This window comes from Littorina saxatilis, linkage group LG4 (assembly GCF_037325665.1).
Source record: "Littorina saxatilis isolate snail1 linkage group LG4, US_GU_Lsax_2.0, whole genome shotgun sequence".
NCBI lineage: Eukaryota > Metazoa > Mollusca > Gastropoda > Littorinimorpha > Littorinidae > Littorina > Littorina saxatilis.
Window position 1 is genome coordinate 64372834 of NC_090248.1, and position 22315 is coordinate 64395148.

The following is a 22315-nucleotide window of genomic DNA, read 5'->3' on the forward strand; positions in this document are numbered from 1 at the left end:
TCAACATACACCAGCCTAGGTCAACCAAGACTTAATGCACAGTATTCATACGCAGCCCTCGAGTCCCAGCGCGTTTGGGGCACCGAGACTATCAACATACAGATTGTGTCACCAAATCAAGTTTTTTCAAAGGTGGATTGGAATATGTCACGCAAGGGAAACGACCACGCGCAACAATAAATATTCACTCTACACAGCACAAAGTAGCGATCACAGCTTCAGGGATTTGAACTTCCAGCCATCTCTCAACAAACGAACAATTTCAGATAAAATGGCAAAAGTGTGGAGATACAGTGTTCCATTGAAAAAATAAATAAAAAGTACAAATAAATTATGCTAAGTGCTCAGGGTGTTCTGACAGACAAGGGGAATGAATAGGTCCAAAGTGACGTCACATCATCATCATCAAAAGTATCACACGCCGTGACAAGAGGAACACCTGACAACAATCGTATTTTGCAAACACGGACAGACTGAGTTGGCCAGTCAGTTTGAGGGTAACACCGTCTTTTGTTGTGTATGTTTTGCGAGTGCTGAACGGATTATATATATATGTATATACACAAGTTGTTCTTTAATTTTACATACCAAAGTTCACATCGTACGTTATACACTCACGGGACCGTGCGCATATTCACAGACCGGTCACACTCTCTTGTACACGAACACTCGTTGGTGAAAATTTAAACCTTTGTCTTCGTCGAATAAAAAGAGTCAAACAATGATTAGCTGTGTGAAGGAACAAACGAACGAACGAGGCAAACCGAGAAGACGAGAATAGGAAGAGGAAAAAAGTGTCTTGGTAAGTGAAAACCAATATTCACAAGTATCGAAATATCACTTGAATCTTGGATTGAAAAAAAAAGTCCACACACAAAACACGATCGAGTGCTTCGAAGAACAGGTCTGACAGTCACAGGTTTGACGAAAGTCATACCGTCACTTAAAATGGAACACATTGTTAAAGCTAGCAGACATGTTCGTGCAGACATTACCCCCCAATGGTCTACAATAACACCATGCGGGATTTCTTCTGAAGCAGCGAGTCCCCTAGCTTAAAAACGAAAGAAGAAAAACGTTTCCCATTCGTCTGTACTAACTCGTGCTGACTTTGAATAAAACCCTGTCAAATTTTGGTGTGTGATTAATTTCTTCCTGATTAGAACATGCTTCAGACGGGTTCCCTCAATCAAGACTTGTTCCTGTAGCTCTTAAAGTGCTGATACGCAGCTTTGAATGACTCCATAACTAGAGTTCACACGACCAGTCTGTAAAGGAGGTACGGTGTTGTTTCCTTCAAACCCCAGGTCATACAAGTTCGGTTCGATTCTGTTGAACAAGCTTATACTGCAAATCAAGGGTAAGACGATACGTTTCTTATTACTTCGCACTGTTATGGTTCATGTGCACTTACTTAAAAGCGTGTCATCATACATCCACAGAATTGTCCATGATTTCCACCCTCGATCACAACAGCAGAACTATAAGCATTTGAGCTGAACACACTATATATCCTCCAGGGAGTTCGCACTGTGGCAGATGCGTATTCGACTTCCGGTGAAAATACACCGCACAGGTCCAAAATAAAATGAAATGGGACAAACAATCACGAAAACACATCACTCCAAATACTGATTCACAATGAGGAAGAGGCCACGGCTTAGTCTCACAGAGAAAAGCCTCATGGGCAGCCATCTTGGCGAAGGGTAAAGCGAGGGCTGGGTCCATCGTTGTTAGAACATCGTCACAGTTTGTCCGATGACGTCATGCACAGCCTACTGATGACGCAAAAATACAGCAGATGAGTGCAAACGACCTGTGACGTGCAAACTGCGACATGTCATTTCACCGCATTGACTGACCCGACAGAAAACATGGTCGACGATGCAGGAACGCAGCTCACGTGACTGATGACGCATGATGACGCGTTTGACGTCACACTACGCGCTGTTGTAGAGAAGGTGGTGCTGACAGAAAGTAGTGACACGAGACGCTGAAGGGTGGGTGGTAAAGGGGGGGGGGGTTTTCACGCTCACGCCACAATCATTTTAAAACAGAAACACCTCGGAGGAAGATTGTACAGCCTTTTGTTGTTGTTGTTGTTGTTGTTGTTGTTGTTGTTGTTGTTGTTGTTGTTGTTCCTCTTGCCACTATTGCTTAGAAATATCGGCCAAGTTGGCATCTCCTTTTCTAAGACAGTGCATCTTCACTTTTCGCTTCCAAAGAAAGATGTCAACGTATCTTCCTTTCAGCCTTCTCAGAATTGCTGACAAGCTTCCTCCAAACCGTGCGCGCGTGTGTCTTGATTTGTCTTTGTACTTGAAGCGTTCTTTCTTCTTTCTTCAGCGCCGGGTGATGGTTTTCTTTCTTTGGTACGTGCTTCATCGTGATGTTCCTTCTTTCACTTCCTCTAAAGAGACTCTAGAAATTCTCACTTTTTCTATCTGCAAAGGGTAGGTAGTAGGCATATATAAAGCTTTTGATTCCATTTTCCATTAAGTCCATTTTCAACCAAGATCTTTCAATACTAACTTTTCACAAGGGTCTTCTTCTCTAAGTTCTGGCTTCCTTCAACAACAAAAAATACAAAGTTCCTCCTTTCTCATAATTGACTCTGATGACTATGAGCCTTGCTCTACCTTTACTCCTTGTCTGAACGGAGAAAAACAAAAGTCCGTCCACGACCTGAACACAACTTTGGTTCAGCATCACACGTGGTCTCAACACGCAGATCTCTTACCAGCCACTGTTAAAAACACGACCGGTTGGGCTTGTCGGTGGTAACGTAACGTGGCAACACCAGCACGCTGAAAACAATAGGAATCAGTGAACAAGCCGACCCTCCTTAGCCATCTCATAACACAGCGGTACCATGTCATGGATGCTCGCATCCCAAGCGCTACAGCTCAGACAAACAATACCACTGGTGTCGACTGACGAGGTCGCACAACCTGGCAACACACCAACCTCACTGTAACGGTCTCATCACGTGAATTTTCCATCCAACCAGCTCTGATTGTGCAGCTGGTGAGTGAGTTCCACTTGTTCTCTGAGGGGAAAAAATAGCACTGCCAACACCGCGTGTCTCCTGATGTGCTTCTTCTCACCCCTCCTGATTGCGTGACTGAAGACGACGTTCCGCTGGTGCTCTCACTCTCAGGGAAACAAAACCCCAAGGGAAACACCAGAGCCTGATAAAATGTGGCAAGACCGTTTCATGGGCTTACGGCAACACCATCCTCAATGTTCACACACATGGGCGATCTCATAACGTGGATATTCTAACCACTCTGACATGCGTGGCGGACGGGACCGTCTCACGAGTGCTCGTAGGGCAAACATACCACTCGGTCTCACACACCTTGGTAAAACACCTTGGTAAAACACCTTGGTAAAACACCTAATCCTGATTTGTACGCACACCTCACGGTCTCGAAACGTGGATATATTCGCACCACCCCGGACTGCGTTGGCCAGTGCCAGTGTTTCGCTGGTGTTTGGAAGGGAAAAATTCCCACAGGCAACGAGAGCGGAGAAAATCGCTCTGGCAACACCATGGTATCACATCTGCGGCAACACCAATCCGCGGTCTCACAGCTGCAGCAAAACAACCAATCCTCGTTCCGTGGGGTTTCCAACCACCTCATTCTTTGCGTCGCAGCTGAGAGTGAGAGAGAGAGTTCCGCTGCTGGTGTCAGTTTTGAGGAGGAAAACCACACCACCGGCAACTCCACTGTCTCACACAAAAACTGTATCCTCGTTTTAACCCAGCTAAAAACGGTCTCATAACGTGGATATTCTAACCACCCCGGACTGCGTCGCGGGCGAGAGAGTTCCGCTTGTGCTCTGGGTCTGCACGGACTCCGTTTCGGAGGTGGTCGAGGGCGTTGGCATGGTAACGATGGCGGTGGTGACCGTCAGCGTGTTGGAGTGGTGGGGATCCTTGTTGTTGATGTTAGAGCTGCTCCCCCTCACCACCCCGCTGGCCATGGCGTTGAGGGAGGTGTGGGAGCGGGAGAGGGGGCCGGGGGGACGCCGCACCTGAATGTCGTTCAGCTCTTCGCGCTCCGGCTCATGTCCAGCGTTAGATGACCGGTTCTGGGGAGAGGGAGAGAGAGAGATCGTTAGTGGATGACCTTAGGTAGAAGACAACACTGTGTGTGGCTATGGTGAGTAGACTAGAGACCAAATAACAAAGTGACGATAATGTGGAGTATAGTTGATAAGAGAAAAGTGGATACACTGAGTTAGCTGGACCAAATAACAAAGTGACATTAGCACTTTAAATTACGATAATGTGGAGTATAGTTGATAGGAGAAAAGTGGATACACTGAGTTAGCTGGACCAAATAACAACGGAACATGAGCACTTTAAATTACGATAATGTGGAGTATAGTTGATAGGAGAAAAGTGGATACACTGAGTTAGCTGGACCAAATAACAAAGTGACATTAGCACTTTAAATTACGATAATGTGGAGTATAGTTGATAGGAGAAAAGTGGATACACTGAGTTAGCTGGACCAAATAACAACGGAACATGAGCACTTAGGACAAGCCTAGGACAATATGAAGCATCAAAAACCAAGCTACTTTTTTACAACAACAAATATCTAAGGTTTTCTGTGTGTTAGCTAGAAAAACTAAATTTTGATGTTTGAAAACCGTTCTTGTGTTCGTGCTCAATTTGGCATTGACGCTAAACGCAATACAAGAATAGCACATGATGGATTTAACTAGTGCTTTATATAAGTTTATAAATTAATGATTCTATGGTATATGCAGTCGGACGATTGACTATGGGGAAGAGAAAAGATTAATTTCATGTTTGACAAATGATTTTGAAAAATGGTTTGATCTAAACTGGTTCTTTCCTCCGCAATGTCTTTTTGCAATGAAATGGGCCTGTACCTCAGCATTTGGTTAAATGTTCTAAAACTTTAGCATCTATTCTTTCTTGTGCAATTTAAATTCAGCAACGCTCCGGTATTTCTCAGCGTTTTTGTTAGCAACTGGGCCAAACACGACTTTCTTCTCTACAACTGCATTTAAATTACGCCTACAAGGAGTAGACAAGGATAAAATATGTCAATAAAAACCTGGAAACATTCAATCACATGAAGGGTTGTGGAAACTTTGGAAAAAGGAAATACTGAACATTACAAATACAGCTTTTCGATCATTTTACATTGGAGAAAACTTGACGACTATAACAATAAAAAAAACAAGAATTGTAGGTTATTGGAACGTTGAACTATTGACAAAACAAAACGTTTCATTTATAGAATGTCGACCCTGTTTTTTCTAAGTACACAGACAGACATGTGTGATATAAATAATGAAATCATTTCAAAATGGTCAATGAATCTCGCTTGCAAGATGCAGGCGAGGTACCTTAAGATAAGGCAAAAAAAAAAAAAATTGTCTGTTTAGGGTAACCCGACCGACCCTATCGATTTGGCGCCGACCCAAAAACTTTTTTTTGATTTCAAAAAAAAAAAAAAAAAAAAGAGGTAAAAATGCTAAAAAGAGACATTTGGCGTTTCTTTCTCTCCCTTTCTCTCTGTTTTATTTATACGTTAGTTTTGAAACATGTATTCATCAAATATAAGAAGTGAATGTTCAGTCAACATAGCATTTACACACACCAAAAAAAAAAAAAAAAAAAAAAAAAAAAAAAAAACCTACCTACCTACCGACCCTACTTTTTTTGGTCATGTTACCCTAAACAGACAATTTTTTTTTTTTGGCCTAAGTTACTACCACTGTGGCAGTGAAGGGGTTAAGATAAGTTCATTATTTGTATCATAAGTGTTTGTATGTCTGTCTACTTAAAAAAAACCACTGTGTCGACGTACTGTAACTGTAACGTTTTGTTTTGTCATGAATCAAACGTTCCAATAACCTACAATTCTTGGTTTTTTGATTTTGAGATTTAGAACGTTAGCAGTCTTTTTTTTTTATCTTTTTTTTTACGACTATAAGTTAAGACTTTGTAGCTTTAAGCACAGAACACGAAAGGCAGACTAGGATACAAGCAACCCATGAAAAGAACGTGCTCCAAGAAAGAGTAATATAAAAAAAAATTTAAATTCAGTGGAAAGTTTATCGAAAAGTACAGCGTCAAAAAAAACGTGTAGGAACGGAGCTTCTGGTTTAAACAGTGTTCACATCAAAACAGATACTAAACTTGTGACAACAAAGGAACGGTTTCTAAATCACAAAACAGCCAATCTTCTGGGGAAACTACTCACAGAAAAAAAATGAGAAGAGGAAGGTGCTTTCCCCTACCAATACTATGTGAATTACTTTTAAGGACAAAGTGTGGAGATCGCCACTACAAGACAGTTTTACAGCAACAAACAAACACAAAATGTTTATGAAAAAGAAAAAAGATTGAAATATAAGGGAAGAAAATAGAATACTGACACAATATTAAGTAGAACCAGGAAAATAAATAAAGAGCTTCTCTTCAGAAAAAAATCACCTAACTGCTACACCCTGACTATTTTCCTACGAGTCTTGCGCTATATAAAACAAAAGGAGGGGTGGGAAGGAAAAAATGTGTGAGAAGGAGCAAGACAAGAAGTGCTTGAAAAACACCAGCACCACGCCAAAAACCAACAATTCTATCCACTACAATTAAAACAAGAAAAACGTGAAAAAACATTGAAGCTCCTGAGGATTTTTTTTGGTTTTTTTTTTTGCTTCAGAAATTACTTTATTGACTAGAAATCTTCGATGTTGCGAAAACCTGCGCGCGCAGCATCCCATTCCCCTCCGCCGCTCTGCAGAACCAATGGAGGGGTCGGGGGAGGGAGGAGGAGTCTCCGACGGTTTGTTGGGGGCTCCGTTGTATGTCATGTCCATCTCAACGAACTCCCGATCCTGAAAAACAAGAAAAATAGCTGTTTTAGTTTTTTTGCTTGAAGCTGAGGATGTGCGCCAAAATGACGCTTTTACAGGTATGCATGTTCGTATTTTGTTTGTTTGTTTGTTAGTGTGTGTGTGTGTGTGTGTGTGTGCGTGTGTATGTGTGTGTGTATGTGTGTGCGTGCGTGCGTGCGTGCGTGCGTGGGTGCGTGTATGTGTGTGTTGAGATACTAGAAAGAAAGGTAATTCATCAATAATACATATTTTTTTTTGATATATTACCTTTTATCAGGGCTATTGTCACCAATATGTTTTTAATGTGAGTACTGAATATACACGTGCTACTAAAAGAGAGAGAGAGAGAGAGAGAGAGAGAGAGAGAGAGAGAGAGAGAGAGAGAGAGAGAGAGAGAGAGAGAGACAGAGAGACAGAGACAGACAGACAGACAGACAGACAGACAGACAGAGACAGAGAGGCAGACAGACAGAGAGACAGACACACAGACACAGGCAGACAGACAGAGAAAGAGAGAGAGAGACAGACAGACAGACAGACAGACAGACAGACAGACAGACAGACAGACAGAGTGAGAGAGACACACACAGAACATATACATTATCATTCAAAGAAACAAAGTCTAATGCAAATAAGCTAAAAATTGGACACAATCCGTTAGGTAAATATTCACATTATTCTATTATTTCCATTCCAGCTTTACTTACTAAAACTGTCACACTTACAATATCATCGGTTAGTTAACATAGTCAAAATCACATATCAACAATGAATATCAAAACAATAACAAAGAGTGTTTCACAAAAATAATATAATCATAAAACAATATTTTTGGTAATATTTATATCGGAAAGACAATCATATAGCGCAATATTGGCAATTGTAAATGTAAGCCAACAGAAACAAATATTTAACAAAAATGGGATATCAAACTTCACATGTAAGCAATTGGAGTCGACATTTTAGCACAAGCACATATATGGGGTCAATCTTAACAAAGGTACTGTTGTAAGACAATACCAAATACACTGCCTTTCATGTGTAAACGATTCGACTCACTCTCTCAGATCTTACCAGGCTTGTACATGGGTTGAGGCCATCCCTTATAGATTAAAGAGGTATTCGAATTACGTGCGTTATTGTGTTGGACACATACTAAAAATCAGCATCCTTAGTGCTTTTAGTGTTAAATAAATTGAAATATACATATTTGAGACTACATACGATCGCAATCACTTGAGAATTCAGTAAATAATTCAGTTCAATTATCTTGAACAGGTACTCAACCGAACCATTGGTTCCAAAGCCATCTGGAGCCAGAACCTCAACAATTTTCATGATTCAATTTCTTAACGGACACTGCTTTTTAATCTGTGAAAATAATTCATCAAGAAACTTCTCAGTCTGCTCAAGAAGCAGCCAGAATGTTGATTTTAAGTATGTGTCCAAATGGAGAGATGTTCGGTTTCCATGTATTAGCCTGATCAGATATAGCTCAGTTGGTAGCGCGCTGGATTTGTATTCATTGGCCGCTGTCAGCGTGAGTTCGATCCCAGGTTCGGCGGAAATTTATTTCACAGAGTCAACTTTGTGTGCAGACTCTCTTCGGTGTCCGAACCTCCCCCCGTGTACACTACATTGGGTGTGCACGTTAAAGATCCCACGATTGACAAAAGGGTCTTTCCTGGCAAAATTGCTTAGGCACAGTTAATAATTGTCTACCTATACCCGTGTGGCTTGGAATAATAGGCCGTGAAAGGTAAATATGCGCCGAAATGGCTGCAATCTACTGGCCGTATAAAATTCCATCTCACACGGCATCACTGCAGAGCGCCTAGAACTGTACCCACAGAATATGCGCGATATAAGACTCATTGATTGATTGATTGAAATTGTGAGTCGAACCGGTTTACAGGGGACGAGTTGCGCCTTTAATCATGGACGTCCGACAGCAACCGATGTCATATGGGAACATCAGCTTCACAAGCACAAGGCAACGAATGTTTAACAAAGACTGTGTTATATTGCAAAACAACATTTTCACGGAGGTTTTAAGACAATCAGAAATGAGGTTTTGCTGCAGTTGTTTCAAATAAAATACTCCTCCCAAAAACAGTTAAGGACCAGACCAGAAAATGTATCAGTTTTCGTCATGCAGGCTTGTTGCTACAGTGAATTATGTTCGCTTTTAAACATAAGCTGGCAAACTTCATTCATTGACAGGATCCTGTTGTAGTACTTGCATTACAAGTTTTAGCCCTGCACCGATTTCATAGGACTTTGAAAACCATCGTCTTTTTCCCCCACATGTCGAATCCTTCCACGTGTTTTACAGAGCAAAATATAACTATTTGCCGATTCGTTTCCAGAACAACAATCACAGTCCTTCTTTGAAGTCTGAAAAATAAGCAATCTATGATTTTTAGCAAGATTGTTTCCATTTTCTTGACTGGTCCTTAACGTCTGTGGAAGAGTTATACTTACAGGGAAAACTCGAAATACAAAAGGGGGAGGAGATTTGAGATAGTCATGAATGATCCATAGGATTTTAAGGAGCAAGGGCAAGCATCAGAAATCAATCAACCAAATCCACCTACTCCTGCAGGAGAATTTCGAAGCGCGAGGGAAAATTAAGTTTACTTCTCTCATAGGTAATGAGATTTTTCTGACAATATATGATCTCTTCGCAAAAAACCAAAAAAAACACAAATTATTATCGAATTATCAGTGATGTGCAATTACTTTAACTAACCTGCAGTAGTGCAATGTATATAACACGCATCATAACTAGCCCAACAAATACTATCACAAAGCCATCAACATAGGCTAATAATCATTAAACACACACACACTTTAACAATTTCACTTATAACAGCAACTAAATTATCAAAACAATTAAATCCGTAACTATACACAAAAGTAATGAAACATGTGTAAACATATCCCGATTTAGAATTATTGTTACCACAAATACGAACTGTTAATAGGTTTTCCACTCGTTGCTTTCAGAGAGCTGTCAGGTACGTTCGAGTCAGATAACCATTGCTTTAAATATCAATGCTATCATCATTACACGGTACATTTAATCTTGCAAAGACAGCTATATTGGGAACAATTACCAATGAGAAAAGCCATCTTCTAAGAACAATGGCAAAGATACGAATTGTGAGTCTGTCCTGATAATGACACTGAAAATGTTTAAGGACGACGATGACGATTTTGAATACGTCAATGATGACGGAAGAACATGATGATTCGGACGATGACGATCGATGACAACTACTGCTGACGACCACAGCGACGACGACGGCGATGATGATGATAATGATGATGATGATGATGATGATGGCAAAAATGAAAAACGTTTACAAAACTTGGGGATGAACCACAACAAAATGTATTTACCCAAAGGTTGTAAATTTTATTACTAAAATTAGGGTGCTTTTTCAAATCCCAACTAACCCAGAATTGTGACGCTTAATATTTGTACAGTAATACATTTATGTCTCTCAGTAATACATTTATGTCTGCAGTCATACATTTATGTCTCTCCTACCCTAACATCACGCCTAGGCAGTCAACAGACGGCTAATTTTCTATAGAAGGGCGTCTAAACACGCAGCAGCAGCCTAAACATACTGCTAGTATTCACACGTTTATTCTGGAAGAATACCAGACGTGCCGGGAATGGGGGCCGCGACCCTCCCACTAATCATCTCTTTGAATCGCTGTAATCTCCGTCGATAATTTCTTTGTACTCACTTAGCATCACCAGACAGGCGTCCCCTGCTCTCCACCCCACCCCCCACCCCTTCCCACCCTCTCTCTCTCCACACACACACACACACACACACTGAGACATCACCCACCCACGACACACACACGCACACACCTACCCGGCCCCTACACACACACACACATTTCTTCTTGTCTTTACAAATATCCACTTCGTGTCTGATAAACCCTTTACTGTGTTTTTATGACAATTAAATGAGTTCTGAGTTCTGAGTTCTGAGTTCTGAGTTCTGAGTTCACACACACACAACCCACCAACACACAACACACACACGCAACACCTCCCCAACCCCTTATCCATACACACAGACTATTCATCCCATTGTATCAGAATAATTGGCCAAGGGCGGCCACTCTGGGATCCTGGGCCAGGGAAGGGCAAGCAGGCAGACAGGCAGAGTGACCGGACTTAGACCCACGCCTGACCTTTCCAGGCGCGCTAATTCATTAGCCAAACTACGGGACTACCCCTAGAAGCGTCAACGGTGCATTCTGTCTCTTGCATAGTTCCTGCAATCGCGCAAATCGATCACGATGGTGATAGTCGCCGAGACCAGCTGTCAGTTGTTTCGGCGCGCCTACAGCGTGAGTTGTGATGAAGCAGGGGGTGGCAGTAAATTCCGTGCCAACGGTAATGCAATTATGCAAATTTTTCCGTACTCCCCCTTTTTCGTCGAACAGTCGAGAGTTACTTCCCTTGTCGTTTTTGTTTTGTTGTTGGTGGTGGTGGCGGTGGTGGTGGTGGTGGTGTGTGTCCTTGTCTGTGTCTGTGTCCGTGTGTGCGTTTGTTTCATAGAAGACTGAGTTGAGAGTTACTTGGTTTTGTCGTCTTTTTGTTGAGAGTTACTTCCCATTCCCACTCGTTTGATATTCATGCCTACTTGAATGAAAAAAATCAACCGGTATTCCAATAGACAATACGGAGATTTAATAAACGAAACGTCGGGACGTTTCGTTTTGAAGTCGTGGTAAACGTCATCATTTCGGGAGTCTCTCGCTGGAAAGGTGAAGGTCAACTGAAACGGAACGTGGAACGTCAAAACGCAGTCACGTTTTCCACCCCCAAAAAACGAACAATATTTCGTCAACTTTTGTGAGTATTTTTGCACACTAACAGTTTTATTTGTTGGCCATTTTATGCATTGCTAGATTCATCAACCCTTTCACAGTCTTTCAGCGCTGAGAATGTGTTCATTGGAGGTAGACAACTGTTGTGAACTGAAATATTTTGAAGGGTGCTGATCCTGGTACATTTATCCAACTTCATGGTGAAGAAAGCAAATGGCGAAGCAGAAGTAGGTCATCGCATCGAATTTTTATTCTGGCTTCGTATGTGATTTTGTATAAACAAAGTCTGTGTGATTTATTTGGACTGAAAATAATCAAAGTATGCCCGATTCTGGACCACCTCCTAGGGTTTTTTTTCCCCATTCTGATCGAGGACAGACGTGATAATTTCACTTGAAGATTTATCGCCCTTCCTTCATTCCGAAACGAAACGTGAATACATCTAAATCTTGTCTGTGGCCTATGCCGTCTCGTTTCACGTTCCGTTTCGCGGGGTGACTCATTCACCAAACGAAACGAGCTGCAAAACGAAACGTGCTGTCTCTTGAATCTCCCTAATGTTGGGAAATAACCCTGTCAAATTTGTATGAGTTGTGGAAGAGTTGTTTTCCCTTAGTTTTCCCTGCTTTTCTATCGACCTCTTCCGGTACCATCTCATGTGTTTGGTATTTCTACAAACGGATCATACGGTTTCGATTTATACAAATACTTGCAAATCGACGACGACAACGGCGACGATGATGGTGATGATGATGATGATGATGATTATGCTGCTGCTGCTGCTGCTGGTGATGCCGACGATGATGATGGATGATAGGTAATGATTATGATGATGATGATGATGATGATGATGTATACACCTGTTCAATCGATTACGACAATACCACTCATAATGATAAAGACCCGGATGATGAAAACGACGACGACAATAATGACATAAACGACACATATTCTGACGAATACAATAATGACACAAACGACACATATTCTGACGATGACAATTAACAGTACTGACAAAAGACCGCGTGACGATGACGACATTCACGCTAGATATGGCGACAAAAGACCGCAAGAAGATGACGACATTCACGATAGATATGGTGACAAAAGACCACATGACGATGACGACATTACTCTAGATATGGTGACAAAAGACCACATGACGATGACGACATCCACACAAGATTTGGTGACAAAAGGTAAGAGACAAAATGCCAATCACATCCTAGAGTCTAATAATGAACTGAAAGATGGGATGAGCTGACATGAAGCTGTCTGAAGAGAAAGAGGACGACACAAGAGCAAGACATCACTAGAGGAGAAAAGCAAAGGTTAAAGGCATCATCCTTTCTCGTGTGAGCGACCGTGTAAACCATTATAATTATCTGTCAACGTTTTAACAAAGGATAAGAACATCCTTAAGCTTAAAGGTCGACCTTAATTGAGCCCGAAGTGGACTTCGCGAAGACAACGTTTATTTATCTATTTTTGTTGTTGTTGAAAATTCAGTGCAAAGCTTCGTGCATCGACTTTCGTGAAGTCGATTTCGCCTACTTAAGATTAGTCTTTAGACACATACCAAAGAACAAACTGGGTGATTTCTGTGGAGACTATTTTTGTCTGAATTAATTTTTTACAAGTTGACACTAGTGTCATTAATAAAATTAATTCATCAAAAATTCAAAATCCTCACAGAAACAAGCTAGGGTGTCACTTTGTGGTACAGCTGAACTCCCCTTCCACTTTTAAGAATTCCAAAATCCGAGAAATTCAGGTCGTACAAGGAGAGAGTCTTATAACGGGAGTAGATTTACAGAGGTTATGGACAAACACATCTGTCAAGGCAAGGTCTTAAAATGGGGTAGGTCATAAGTTGTGGAGGGGGGGGGGGGTCGGATAAGGAAGGTTCCCCTGTATGTGTCAAAGTGGCAGGAAGTTCTCATCACATGTGAAAGCCGAGACAGAGGACGTGCAAACGATCGATCGCTTATACGAGAAACATGGTACTTTTAACAACAGGCAAGAAGAAAAGTCCAGTGAAGATAAACGGTGAACAAGAACAATATGGAAAAGCTATTCCTACCCAAAAATGAATGTATAAAAACAGGGAAATAGTTGTACAGTGGCATTCTGGCGGAATATCGAATATTTTATAATTTAAGACAAAATTCTATCTACCCATGCTAGAACACTTACCATTTTAGTCCTTCAACAAGGACGAACCGGGATTGGGAACTTTTTTTGATGTACAGTTACCACGACATTGCAGAGAAAAAGAGTTTAAAAAGATGGACCAACGAAGAGGAATTTGTCAAGCAGCTAAAACTGTTAACATTGTAGAAAAAAGTGAACGTGGATTTTGTCAACAATTGTTTTGCGCAGGCATGCAAAAGCAGAGAAAAAGTCTTTTTGACAATTTATAAAACTTCCCTGTCACTCATATCCCTAGAAATTCTTTTCCCTTTCAATTTTATTCATGTTACCCTAATGGACAGATAATGCGTAATCCCTAATCTGTATGAGCTTAAGTGCTCAGTTCAGCAGCAAAAATGTCCTTATCTTGGCAAGTATCTCCAGTTAAACCTGCGTGCAATAAGACTGTCCAAATTCTGTTATCCCCTCCCAAATTCAGTCTTTATATTCCTTTTTTGTCTCAGAGGTATTTGCTGATTGATTAACAGATTCATTCATTTATTCATTATTGCATTTATTCTTTTTTTCCTGGTATTCTATTTCATTATATTTCACTTCATTTCTCGCTATTTCATTTACCCGTATAGTACTACTCGCATTTCATTTTCTTGTCGTTATCTTCTCTTAAAATAGTCTCGCCTTTCTGTCAGTTTAAAATGTTCTGTGGTTATCTTCTCTTAAAATAGTCTCGCCTTTCTGTCAGCTTAAAATGTTCTGTGGTTATCTTCTCTTAAAATAGTCTCGCCTTTCTGTCAGCTTAAAATGTTCTGTGGTTATTTTCTCTTAAAATAGTCTCGCCTTTCTGTCAGCTTATTTTCTTGTCATTATCTTCTCTTACAATAATAGTCTTGCCTTTCTGTCAGCTTCTAAATTTCTTGTCGTTATCTTCTCTTACAATAGTCTCGCCTTTCTGTCAGCTTCTAAATTTCTTGTCGTTATCTTCTCTTACAATAGTCTCGCCTTTCTGTCAGCTTCTAAATTTCTTGTCGTTATCTTCTCTTACAATAGTCTCGCCTTTCTGTCAGCTTCTAATTTTCTTGTCGTTATCTTCTCTTACAATAGTCCTACCTTCCTTTGAGCTTATAACTTTCTTGTCAGTATCTTCTTAGCTTATAATTTTCTTGTCGCTATCTTCTTAGCTTATAACTTTCTTGTCTAAATATCTTACATCACTCTACTTCGCCGTGAACTGGAGTATTGGAGGGGGTGAGGAGTTTGGCCTCTACACCGTAGAAAAGGAAAGCGGTCCATGCGTCACTGAACGAGGAGGGCAGGAGTCACCCTGGAGTCACGTACATACCATAGCAGTCTGCAAACACTGCAAAAGATGGCGGTGCTGTGACACAAAGGCTCCCTCATCCTCCTCATCCCCTCCCTTATCCCCGTCTCCCTTCGTCCCTGTCACCAACACCATCTTGGTCATCTGTTGAAGGGGAGGAGGCGGTGGTGGTGGTGGTGGTGGTGGTGGTTGTAGCAGCGATGGAAGTGGGCGATGTAGGGGAGGTAGCAGAAGGTAGCCATCGAGAAGAAGAGAACAAAACAAGCTAGTTTTAGCTAAAGAGGGAGAAGGGAAGAGTTTAAGACCTCCTGTGGCCTACATACCGTGGCTCTCTCCAGGCACGACAAGAGGTGGTGGTGCTGCATGGCAAAGATCCCCTCCTGATCGTCCGGGTCCACCTCAATGCCACTCTCCTGGGCGATCACGGCCTCCTCGAGGCGCTTCTTCGCCTTCATGAACTCGGCCCCGCTGGCGTTCTTCGCCATCCTTATCCGGGCCTGCCGCACCTCCTGCACGAGCAACACGGTGACACAGGGAGGTTAGTACAAACAGACCTGATGGGGGGGGGGGGGGGGAGGAGGGGGGAGAGAGGGGGGGGGGAAGGGTGCTAGTAGTGTGGTGCGGAGGGCATTGGAAGAGGGGAAGAGAGATCCCAGACAGGTTGCAGTGCTAGAAGCGAGAAGTTTCAAGGAAGAGTTGGGGGAAGCTAGAGAGGGTCTTTGGTGGGGGTGTGGGTGGGGTTGCTGCTGGGGTGCTAGTGTGGCGTGGAAAGCCCGGGAAGAGGGGTTGAGGAAGACAGGTTAGAGTGATTAAAGCGAGAAGTTTCAAGGAAGAGCTGTGGGGTGAGAGGTGGAGGGATGGTGGCGTAGATGGGGTGCTAGTGCGACGTGGAAGGCCCGGGAAGAGGGGTTAGGGAAGACAGGCTAAAGTGCTGGAATGGAGGAGTTTCAAATACTCTTATTCTTCATTTTCCTTGCCATTTGGTCCAAAGGGGTCATGCGGGACGGGAGTTTCAAGGAAGGTTTCATTGAAAGGACTTCTGAAGATGAAGACATGCTGGAAAATTACGGCTGTGGAGGGGAGGGGTTCTAGCATGATCCGGAGGGCCTGGCGGGAAGGAGGGAAGGGGGAGATGGAAGCCAGACTGGAAGGCAGGAAGCGAGAAGCTTCAAAGAAGACCTAATGAAAAGTTCGGGGGAGGGGGGGAGGTCGGGGGGGGAGGATATGGGGGTGGGATGGGAAGGGCCTGGAAAGAACGGAAAGAGCACAGCCAAGCTGGATTGCTGGAAGCGAGAATTTGCAGGGCAGATCGAGGGGGGGGGGGGGTACGAAGAGAGGGAGAGGACTGGGAGGCGGGCTGGAGTGCTGGACGAATCAAATGTAAAGCAGACCTGGTGGACATTTCTCGGGATGGGGAAATTGGGCATGGCGTTAGGGGGTGCTAGTGCGGTTTGAATGACCTTGGTAGATGACAAGAGTTCTGGAAAGGAAGCTGGGGTGCTGGGAGAGAGAAGTTTCAAGGAAGACATCTTGGACTGTTCTGTGTGTGTGTGTGTGTGTGTGTGTGTGTGTGTGTGTGTGTGTGTGTGTAGGGGGGGGGTAGCTACTGTGGTCTTGAGGGCCCGGAAAGACGGAGAAGGACGGAAAGCAAGCTGGAGAGCAGGAAATGAAGAGTTTCAATGTGCGATCCTGTCAAACAAATTTTGGAGATCGGGTGGGGTGGTGGCAGTGTCGCCTGAGAAAACGCGATGAATCACAGACAGGCTGGAGGCCTGGGAGGAAGGCGTTTCAAGGAGCAACGCAGTGAACAGAATTCTGAGGATGGAGACTGCTGGAAACGTTATGCTGTGTGTGGGGATGGGAGAGTGGGCGCTAGTGTGGTGGGGAGGGCGTGGGAAGAGGAAGAGAGATCATGGGAAGACTGGAGAACTTGAAGCGAGGAGTTTCAACAAAAGTTTCAGTGGAAAGAATTCGTAGATGAAGACCTGCTGGAAAGTTCTATATGGGGTAGGGAAGGGGTGGTGTGTGTGTGTGTGTGGGGGGGTGGTCCTGTGTCGAAGGTCTGGGCAGGGGTGAAGATCGCAAACAGGCCAGCGTGATGGAAACGAGAAGTTTTATAAAAGGTTTCGGGGAGCAGAATTCTTGAGAGATCTACCTGCTGGAAAGTTCTCGTTGGTTAGGACAAGGATGTTTTACATAAGCACCCTCAAGACGTCCAAAGAAAGGTTTCCAATGGAGAAAGTTCAGCAACGTTTCAGCGGAAAGAATTATTGCAGAGATGAGAACCTACAGGACAAGGTCCAAGAGGAGTATTATGCAAAGTTTCAACGAAAAGAATTATGCAGACAAGAACACCATCAGAAAGAGTGTTTAAGGACATCCACCAAATAGAGTGCTGGAATAAATGACATCGACAGAAAGAGTGCTTATGATAAAGAGCATTAACGAAAAGAGTGCTTATCATAAATTACATCGACAGAAAGAGTGCTTCTGCCGAGGGACATCAACAGAAAGAGTGCTTATGATAAAGAGCATTAACGAAAAGAGTGCTTATCATAAATTACATCAACAGAAAGAGTGCTTATCATAAAAAAAACATCAACAGAAAGAGTGCTTATGACAAAGGACAGCCACAGAAAGAGTGCTTATGGCAACATACATCAACAGAATGAGTGCTTTAAATAAAGGAAACAAAATAAAATAAAAACACTAAAATCAATGATTATGACAAATGGCATCTACAGAACGAATTCTGTAGACAAAGGGCAACCACAGAACGAATTCTGTAGACAAAGGGCAACCACAGAACGAATTCTGTAGACAAAGGGCAACCACAGAACGAATTCTGTAGACAAAGGGCAGCCACAGAACGAATTCTGTAGACAAAGGGCAATCACAGAACGAATTCTGTAGACAAATGGCATCTACAGAACGAATTCTGTAGACAAAGGGCAACCACAGAACGAATTCTGTAGACAAAGGGCAACCACAGAACGAATTCTGTAGACAAAGGGCAACCACAGAACGAATTCTGTAGACAAAGGGCAACCACAGAACGAATTCTGTAGACAAAGGGCAATCACAGAAAGAGATCTTGGGACAAAGAAATCATCAGAAGGCTCTCGTGGGACAAGACCCTGTTTGACACAATCCACAAAAAAAGAGTCTTTAAGAGGCCGAGGAATAGGTACAGTTTTAACGGAAAACAAGTGTGTAGAGTTCTACATGCAAAAGACATTTGCAAAGAGGAATTTATTATGAAGCAAATCTTCTGTGGAGAGTATAATGCAAAGTTGTTAGAACAAAGGAGGTGTAATTAACAAAGTTTCAGTGGCAAGAATTATTAATAGAGTTTAGAGCTTCTTCTTCTTCTTCTGCGTTCGTGGGCTGAAACTCCCACGTACACTCGTGTTTTTGCACGAGTGGAATTTTACGTGTATGACCGTTTTTACCCCGCCATTTAGGCAGCCATACGCCGCTTTCGGAGGAAGCATGCTGGGTATTTTCGTGTTTCTATAACCCACCGAACTCTGACATGGATTACAGGATATTTTCCGTGCGCACTTGGTCTTGTGCTTGCGTGTACACACGAAGGGGGTTAAGTCACTAGCAGGTCTGTACATAGGTTGACATGGGAGATCAGAAAAATCTCCACACTTAACCCACCAGGCTTCCGCGGCCGGGATTCGAACCCACGACCTTCCAATCAAGAGGCCGACGTCTTACCACCCCGCCACAGCGCCCGTCGAGTTTAGAGCTAAGGGCACACACTAAAAAACTTCCTACGAGGAATATCATGCAACCTTTCAGATCAAAGAATTAAGCACAGTTCTTGAAGAACAGCCGCAGAAATAGTTCCTCGGATGAATATTAAACACACTTCCAGGACGAAGAATGACATAAGAACATAATCGAGAAGAGTTCTCTATGCAAGGTCATCCACAGAACGATTACATGAGAGGAATATTAAGCAAAGCTCCAGGACGAAGAATGACTGAAGAACATCGAATCGAAAATGGTCTCAAGGCAAGTTCAAGGGGGAATAGTAAACAATGTACCGGGGCGAATAATGACAGAAAAACATAGTCGAAAAATGTTCTCAAGGCAAGAACATCAACACAAACAGATCCAAAGAAGAATATTTAAAAAATGTTTCGGGGCGAAGAACGATGCACAGAAGCCCACACTCGAAAGGCTTTCCCAAACCAAGGTCACCCACAAAAAGAGTTCCTTAGAGGAATATTTTGCAAAGTTTCAGGTCGAAGAATTAAAGAAGAACATAATCCAAAAGTGTTCTCAAGACAGGTCATTCACAGAAAGAGGTCCTTAGAGGAATCTTTAGCACAGTTTCAGGTCGAAGAATTAAAGAAGAACATAATCAAAAAGTGTTCTCAAGACAGGTCATTCACAGAAAGAGTTCCCAAGAGGAATATTGAGCAAAGCTCCAAGGCAAAGAATAATGCATAGAAGACAATAATCGAAAATTGTTCTCAAGACAAGGACATCAAACGAAAGAGATCCTAAGGAGAGGAGGAGTTCCACTGCATAGAACAATACAGACAAGAACGTCACCGGGAAGAGCTCTTACTACGAGAAAAACATTAGGAGAAGATCATAGCACAAGCGGAATTACACCGACAGCTCTTGAGACGAGGAAATCAATGACAAGAGTTCCTAAATAAAGGATATCAGAGGAATGAGTTCTTGGGAACAAAACATCCGTCTTAAATATGTGACAGGGGAGGCTACCGCTCCTTTCACAGCAGACTCTGCACCCGAGTTGTTGACCTTTAAGTCAACACCGGTTGATTGTGGAATTCTGTTTGTGATGGGGTCTGGTGGTTTCCGATTGTCTGTATGTTCATGGAAACCTTCGGGTTTGCATAACAGTTTTTATAGGGCTAAGAAATTGGCCCTAACATTTTCAATCCTGTTTGATTGCACTTCGCCTCCCGAGGTGATCGTAGTGTTTCGGCACTCGGTTACAAATAGTTTATGGGACAAGGGCGTTCGTGGAAAGAGTTCTTACAACAAGGAACATAGCAGAATGGTTCTTAGTAGGATAGTTCTCTGAAACTATGCTATGAAAGTGAGACATGACACAGTCAATGACAAGAACGCTCGCTTGAAAAGTTTCTACGACATAGAATACAGCGGAAAGAGTTATTTGGACTGGAGTTTCAGCGAAATGTTCAGAAAAATAAATCAGGGTAAAGTTGTGGGGGGGGGGGGGGGGGGTGTTGAGAGAGAGGAGGGCGGGGTGAGGGGGGGGGGGGCAAAAGAAGATCCTACAACAGACTGTGAAGAGATGGGAATGCGCCGGAAAAGGGTGCTCAAAAACCAAGCAAAAGGTTGCTCCGCCCAATTTCAGGCTTGCAAGCGAAGGACCAAGTCTGAAAAAAACCAAGTCCAGCTGCGACAGAGAAAGGCGGCGACTCTTTCTAAGGATTTCATTCGCCGGTCGAAGGATGCTGTAAAGCAATTTGCAAAGACAAACACAAGCATATACACCTGTCACCAACTAAAATGATGCAAAAGCAATTTTTCAGACAAATAAGCATACAAGCGAATACTATTTCTATTTCTAACCACTACCAAAGGAATCAATTCATTTTTAACCAAAAGCCATACTGTCAGTGTGTATGCCCGTCGGGCCAATCCTCTACTTGAGTAAGCAAGGCGGTTAAATTATATGGTGTTGTCACTCATTCAATAAGGAACTACCAACAACGAAACTATGGAGAAAAAAAAATACAAAAGCAACCATTAAAAAACAAAAGAGAAAAAGAGACATTCAGGCCAAATAAACAACCTTTTACCAACCAGTTCAACAAAAATGCACTATTAGGCCCCCCCAAAAAAATAGGTGTGGTTACGGTAACATAGCCAAAAAAAATAGGGTAGGAAGGTAGGCAATCACTTCTTTTTTTTTTTTACATTTTTTTCTAATGTGTACAAATTAAACCTACTTGACAGGGAAATAAGTGTGCGACTCGGGCGCTTTCGCTTTCATTGCGTTTTCTGCACTCGTTTTCTTGTGTTTTTTGTTTTGTTTTGACAAATGTAATAAAAAGTTATAGGGTCGGCCCCTAAAAATAGGGTAGGTCGGGTTACCGTAACCACACCTATTTTTTTTTTTAGGCCTTATAACAAACAAAAAATACAAGCAATCGTTTGTAGTAGTAAATGAACGAACATACAAACTAAATTAAATTTCTTACTTGCTTAACAAAAGGCAGAGACAAGCAATACTATTCGTAAACAAGCGTATTATGTTAATATAACAACCCCATTCAATGAAACTGCACAATTCAACTAACCACACAACGAACAAAAATAAAAGTGCATTTCTATTTACTTTCTCCACACGTCATTTGAATTATTCCTCGTCCCTTCAACACAAACACGCACGCAAGCACACACGCACGCATGCACGCACACAACCACGCACTCACATCCACACGCACACACACAAGACACGCACACACGCACTCTCACACGCACGCGCACGAACGCACGCACGCACGCACGCGCGCACGCCGGCACGCACGCACGAACACACACACACACACGCACGCACGAACACACACACACACACACGCACCCACGAACACACACACACACACACACACACACTACACTCACACACACACACACACACACACACACACACACACACACACACATCCTTTGCCCCGTGATTCTCACGCAAAAACGAAAACCGAACCAAATGTGTATACACATTCTCCGTCCTCGTATTTCCCATACCAAGGAAAAAGGACAACAAACAATGTGCATTCACATCATTTATCCCGGTCATTCTCACACCAAGACAAAGGACAACAAACACTGTGCATTCACATCATTTATCCCGGTCATTCTCACACCAAGACAAAGGACAACAAACACTGTGCATTCACATCATTTATCCCGGTCATTCTCACACCAAGACAAAGAAAAAGAAACAATCGTGCATTCACACCCTTCGCTCTCACCGATCACACACCAAGAAATTAAATAAATTTGCATAGACACCAATCACCATTCTCACACCAAGAAAATGAAAAAATAAAAATACTCTCTCTCTCTCTC

General features: G+C 42.6%; 1 protein-coding gene across 1 annotated transcript in view; it reads right to left on the reverse strand.

The window, feature by feature from the left end:
• The window catches only part of LOC138965373 (potassium voltage-gated channel protein Shal-like), a gene marked incomplete in the record, with an annotated part of 218253 nt that overhangs the window by 162 nt on the left and 195776 nt on the right, over positions 1-22315 (reverse strand). The window contains 3 exon segments of the mRNA XM_070337515.1: positions 1-4098; positions 6721-6888; positions 15547-15732. The exon segment at positions 1-4098 is cut by the window's left edge and continues 162 nt beyond it. Coding sequence (XP_070193616.1) covers positions 3784-4098; positions 6721-6888; positions 15547-15732 — 669 coding nt within the window.